The sequence below is a fragment of the Merops nubicus genome, unplaced genomic scaffold (genome assembly GCF_000691845.1).
Source record: "Merops nubicus isolate BGI_N331 unplaced genomic scaffold, ASM69184v1 scaffold1561, whole genome shotgun sequence".
Taxonomy (NCBI): domain Eukaryota; kingdom Metazoa; phylum Chordata; class Aves; order Coraciiformes; family Meropidae; genus Merops; species Merops nubicus.
In genome coordinates, this window is record NW_008585993.1 from 26,201 (window position 1) to 32,547 (window position 6,347).

The 6,347-nt window shown below is 46.2% G+C and overlaps 1 protein-coding gene across 1 annotated transcript in view; it reads right to left on the reverse strand.

The window, feature by feature from the left end:
* Positions 1 to 403: 403 nt before the first annotated feature.
* SBSPON (somatomedin B and thrombospondin, type 1 domain containing) overlaps positions 404 to 6,347 on the reverse strand; it is a gene marked incomplete at its 5' end in the record, with an annotated part of 6,826 nt that continues 882 nt past the window's right edge. The window contains 2 exons of the mRNA XM_008948483.1: positions 404 to 521; positions 5,195 to 5,371. Of these exons, the coding sequence (XP_008946731.1) occupies positions 404 to 521; positions 5,195 to 5,371 (295 nt within the window). The remainder of the gene's footprint in view (positions 522 to 5,194; positions 5,372 to 6,347) is intronic.

Genomic DNA, 6,347 nt, shown 5'->3' on the forward strand with positions numbered 1-6,347 from the left:
AAGTCACTTGAGTTAATTTATTTTGCATTGTTGATTCTTCATTAAGACTTTAGCAAAATAATAATTAAACTTGGATTCATAAGGTCTTTTTTCTCTGATTTCTTATTTGGTGAATTCTCATTCCTCCCAGGAAAGTCATCAGGGTCAGACAGGCCACTCTGAGTGATGGATGGACAGAAAGAGTTTGGCACTTCACAGACAGCCTGATTTCTTTGGAAACTGAGGAGTGCACAAAAACAGAGAGGATTCAGGATGTCCCAGTACGGACAGCAAGCTCTTGAAAGCAAGTGGCATAGCCTCTGACACAGAGAAGTCCCTGTTTTGGTTGTGGTTCTTCCTGCTGCTGCACGCTGGTGCCAGACAAGCCGTCACAGCATTCACTGGCTGGAACTGTCAGGAGAAGTTAGATGAACAAGAAGCTGTGAACAGAAGGACAGGAGCAAGTGTCCAGCTGGCGAATTCTCTTCCAGGTTCCCTTGCATCGAGGGTTCCCTACTGCCTGCCAGTGCAACAGCTGATTCCTGAAACACAGGCATAAGTGAAAGAAAGTTAACGTGCTGCACCTCTGCTGCAGGGCAGTCACTAGTACACAGACTTAGCTACATCACCCAGTAAAGCCCACTTAGTTTGCTGCCATCAATCTTCACTTCAGGGACCAAATTCTGCCCTTCTACTGCTGTAAGGAAGCAGTAACCACAATGACCCCTCATAGGGTTATAACAGTGTGAAGTAAAGCTACAGTCAGTCAGGAACACTGGACTGGAAGAATCCACAGCAGCACATACTGTAGATATTAAGTCCAAAAGGAATCACAGCAACATTCCACCAAGGTGCCCAGCATCACATGCAACAACTCAAAGCACACCAACATCCCCACAACTCCTGTACTGAAACACTGGATGGGTTGCAAAGCAGGGAAAACACCTTCTTCTCCATTTTTCTTTGTAACACACCATGCTCCCCCTCGGCAGGCAGAGCTCTATGGCCACCCACAGCCACCGAGATGCTGAGTACCCAGCACGTGTCTGCGTGGGCAAGCACAGGGACAGGAGCATCTCTGGATAACTATGACAGTGACACACTTGCCTGAGCTCTTCCACCTTCCTGAGAGCACTAACACAGCTTCTGGATGGCAGCTGGCTGGAGGTACCAGACCCACAAGCATTGGAACAATGTTACTCAAGGCCAAAAAACCAACCAACCAACACCTCTTCTCCAAGGCAGTCCATAAACACATTGACCAGAACTGAACAGAGAAACATCCCATTGAAACAACCAAGCAGATCCACAGGCCACTGCTCACAATCAGTGGCTGCACAAGCAGTGCTGGCCTAAAGGTCACAGAAACTGAAGTTTTGCTATAGCACTGTGTCCCTTCCCAAACTTTAGCATTTAGTGGTACACATCAGTGTGTCCCAGCCCTGACCTTTGGAAAAGCCCAAATACCACAACACGATCGACTCTTGCCCTGTGCAGAGAGCTGCCCACAGAAAAACCCAACACACGCCTAACTTCTGCTTGTTTTATAGTTCTATGAAAAACTTTAGCTCCACAAAGATAACCCTACTGTTGCCTTAATGACATGTCATGCTCTAGAGCAGGGTTTTATGCATCACACGTGGCTGGAAAAGGCTCACTGTATTTTTCTTCTGGCTTGGGGTCATTTCAAAATACCAGAATGTGCCCATGGAGGATTAAGATCCCAGGAAATGCAGGCTGCACACTGAGAAGTCCCATACACTTCACAACTCCGGGCTGCAGCTTTACCTTTAAAAGTCTTTATCCCTAAACACACAAGCTAAACTTGCTTACTCTCATCTTGCTGGTGGGGAAGGCAAACACTGGCTTCGCTATAGATCAAGTCCATCCATCCTCTCTCCTTCTGCCCCATGAGCATGGGCATAAACTGCTGCAGTCTGGACATTTATGTGCTACAACGCCCACATCTTGCTCCAGATGATGAAGAGCAGCTGATCCTCCTAGACACAGGCTGAGTAACAATTTCACAGATGTCAAGTCTGTGCTTTATTTGTAGATCTTTCAGAAGACGATCCAAAATTAACAGATCAATTTCCCGGCTCGATGCTCTGCCTCGTTTACCTCTTAACCTTCTAGGAGAAAGAAGCCAATGCAAGTTAGATTATCCTAGCTATCCTCATCTGATGGCCACAGATCTGGCCATAAATCAAGGACTTTGGGAAGCCTCCTGAGCTTGCATAACAGGGGTTAAATGAAATAGCATCTTCTACAGAGTGGGAGACAGGTGGAAGGCACAGATAACAAGCACCTCTCTTTAACTTGAAGCATTTACAAGCCAGACTCCACTTAGACACATGGATAATTAGGAAATACTCATCAAAATATACCAGCATTGCTGAGTTTATTTTAAACTCTGTCAGATGTTTTCCTTCCTGAGAGTCACTCTTGGAACAATATCTCGGGGAACTAAGCGCTGGCACAAGCTGCCAAACTGACAGGGCGAGAAGCAAAGCGCAGGCAAGGCGTGGGTGGCACAGCAGCAGCTCTGCATGTCACCTGCAGAGCCTCAGCCAGCAGCCCCAGAGACCAGGGCCAGCGTGCCATGGCACAGGTCAGCCAGTGCCACCGCTGCTCAGGGCTCACCACGAACTGTCCACAGCTCCCAGCAGGGTTATGCTGGTAAAAATCCAAAATGAGGGTGAACTGAGCATACTGCCAGACTTCTGAGCAGATCCAGGCAAAGTCAACATATGCTGCATCCTAGCATCAGCATTGGCCTCCCATCATCCTCCTTCTCAAGGCAGCAGTTGCCTTCCCACCTTCTTCCACCTCTCTTTACAAGCATGACATTTATGCCCTCCACATCTGGCCAGCACACCCCAGCCTGGGGAGCTCACCACGTGACCCCTCAGAACACTGCTCCCTTGTGAGCCTCCACGCTCAGATACCGCCACTTACTCTAACAGAAGGCAGAAGCCTTTTCAACAGGCATTTCCCTCATCCCAATCAATGGCTGTGACCACCAACAGTCCAATTTCTTCTCAGAGATCAAGTTTTTCCTCCATGCAACCTGGTAAAAAAAGTATATTATTTCTGGAAACAAATTAGGGGATATCTCTTCATATAAAAATACCTGGAATAAATACTTGCACTTGAGATGGTGATAATGAACTAGGTAACCAGCCCTGGACAACAATCTCCTTGACCCACCACTGTAAGGTCAAGTAGTGACAAAGAACACTAGACCGTGCTCTGGAGGGTCACTTATCTAGGGGATACGTGGCAGTTATTTAAAAGGTCCCCATGAAATATAAGGGAGGCTTCACACGCACACACAGAGGATGAGGAAGGGGCAGACCAGAGACATCATTCATCTTCCACCTGCTAGTCACACATTCATCTCTGACAGAGCTGCCCAGTACTACTGGTTCAAGGAGACAAAGTGCATCTCCATTGCCTTTTGCAGATAGGAGCTCTTTCCACTGCTCAGGCCAGCCCTACCTGTCCCACCAGCCTAGGTTGCTACCCTGGCAATGAAACCAAGTACTGTGCATGTTGCACAGGATCTCAGTTCAGCACACACAGAGAGCTCATACCTGCCTAGAAGATGCCACAGGCACAACTTCATTTGACACCAGAGGCAGTAATGCCAGAGGGGTAAAAGCTCACTGTGCTAAACAGGAGAGCCATCAGGAAGCCAACATGTCTACAATGGAATGGACCCACAAGATCATCTTACAGTCCTCCTGCAAGACTCTGTGAACAATTTCTAGGCTCTGCTCTGCTGGCATGGATCTAAAACATCTGCTGAGATATGGGTTGAGTCCTGAGTTCTGTGAAGCAGTGGCCATTCACCCCAGCTCCATTATCACCACCCCTCTCCAGCCTTCAGCCTGCCAACACCTGACAACCTGTCATTACTCCTACAGGACAGAGTCCCGTTTTCTTTGTGCTTCCCCTCCATGTACAGCACTGTTCAGGTGAATGAAAACATTCCCTTCTTTCTGCAGTCCACGGGGAAATGAATTCCTGAATATATTTTTTAGATTGCTTAACCTGATGTTCCTGCCTGGCTCCAGGGCTCTAGTAAAATAACATTATTATAAGCTTTTATAATCATTTACATGTTGAATTCAGGTAACAGCCACTCCTGACCACACCAGTTAGGATTTTTTTTCTTCTTTATGTAAAAGGTTTTGGAACCTTTGTACATAACAAGCTGAGGCAGGGAAGGAAAAGACTCTAACTTGACTTCCTCTCACTAAAAGCCTAAGAAAAACCCCTGCCTAAAGAGGCCATTATTGGCAGTCTTGATAGTGCAATACATTGCGTGCTTGAGGCCTGATAATCCTCAATTATAGTTTCTAATTCAAATGAATGTGCTTATTTCAACATTTATGTAAGTTTTTTAAATACCTCTGCCCAGAACTGATGGGCAATGATCTTCCCCAAAAAGGCTGCTAACCAGCTTCAGAGGATGCCTTAATAAACTGACAATGGGGTTAAGAGTATCAGGATAAAAGCAGTGCAGAGGCCGTGCCTCCAGGGAGCACAGGAGAGCCTTGGGAGCCAGGAATCCTCTCTTGCTGGCTCTGCCACCGATGTGTTTTACTGCTTCAAGCCATTCCCTTCACCTTTGCTGGAGTCTGCCTGATTTGTACAAACTGGGTAGTCCCCATCAATCACCCCAAAGCTTCTTCAGCTTTCATGGGAAAGGATGCTGAAAGTGCAAAGATTTAACAGTACTTCCATCCAACCTCAGGTGCCAGCACATAATCCAAACCCCTAAGCCAGCTGCCACTCACCAGAAACACTTAAGAAGAGTCACTTATAGAGAAAAAATCCCCAGTGCTTAAAAATCAGAAATAAATTTGGGGTTATTTGACATCTGACAGGACTGTTAATCTTAGAAGCATGGCTGGAGCATCTTTAAAACAAAAAACACTCCACAACTGCACCACTTAAAAGTCAGTGAGCTTCAGCAGACTGTGTGCAAGTGCTCCCACACTTCAGTCCTGGCTCTGCCACTGGCTTAATATGTGAGCTTCACCAGGTCATTTCAACTCTGCAACAAGCTCATGGTATGCAGCAAAGGCCAGTTAATACATGTGGAGTGCTCCAGAGAGCTGCATGCAGTGCATTATGAAACTGGGACAAGCAGATCAAGGGAGAAGACTGAAAAATTCAATGTGAAAACAAAAGCCAAAGCTCTTACTTTTTGCTTCCACTGCCATCCCCATAGCAGTGTAGACTTCTGGAGTCTAAAGCTGGGTGCTGACACTCCACGCAGACCGTGTGGCCCTCCCTGAGGTACCGCATCCAGTGAGTGTACCAGTGGTGGCTCTGCAGGCAGCCCGGCGTGATGTCCACCAGCTGGAATTCAACACAGTACCTGCAACCAGAACAACCCAGCAGGTTAGCTCAAGAGCCAGATTAGAGCCCTCCACAGGACTGGAAGAGCCAGACTAAACTGGGTGACCACAGAATGCTAATTAAGAACAAACCAAAACTTCACACCACAAAAAAATCCCCACTGATAAAAGCCAAAACATGTGATATGCCTGCAGTTTGACAAGGTTAAATGGAAAATAAAACTACTCTGGTAGTTTTAATCCTATGCTACTACTAATATTTTCAATTGTCATATCAAAAAGAAATCAGGTATTTTGGCATCTGTCTTTAAAAACAGAGATACAGATCAGTCAAATATTTGACTGAAGCAAAAAAACCCCAAACAGCCAGATCTTCTCATTCCAGTCTGGTGCCCACTTGCTGAACCACACTTCCTCTATTATCTACTCTCAGTTAGTTGTAACGGGTTTTGTAGAGCAACTTGCAACAGGAGCTAAGATTTGGTCTGTTAAGATAATACTCCTCTTAATGATCTCCCTCTTAAGAGACAGAGTGAGGTTGTCATATCTCAGTGGGAAGACTACCAGACTGACACAGCACATCTGCCCTGCTCAGACTTTAACTTCCGATTTTAACTGAACCTGAGAGCAACACCCAAAAGAACTGCCCTTGTATGGAGTGGAAAACCAAGGAAATTCTGTAATAAACAGAGCTGAGAACTGGGTTCTAGCCTAGGCTGGTTCTCTATCAGTCACCACGGGGATTCCCAACCACCATCAAGTAGCACACTGAACCAGGGGAGCAGTTTGCTTCCTTGCCACATCTGAGGGAAAGAGAAAGAGAGCAAAGATAAATAAACATGCAATAGAGCTGTGTTCCCATTTTTTAACTTTACAGGTAGAAGACTCAACTAATGAGAAGACCAAGGGAGGCTCAGGGTGAAGAGACACTAAAGTGAGGTGGATGGATACACCCATACACCATGGAAATACCAACATGTACAATGGCATGTAGGG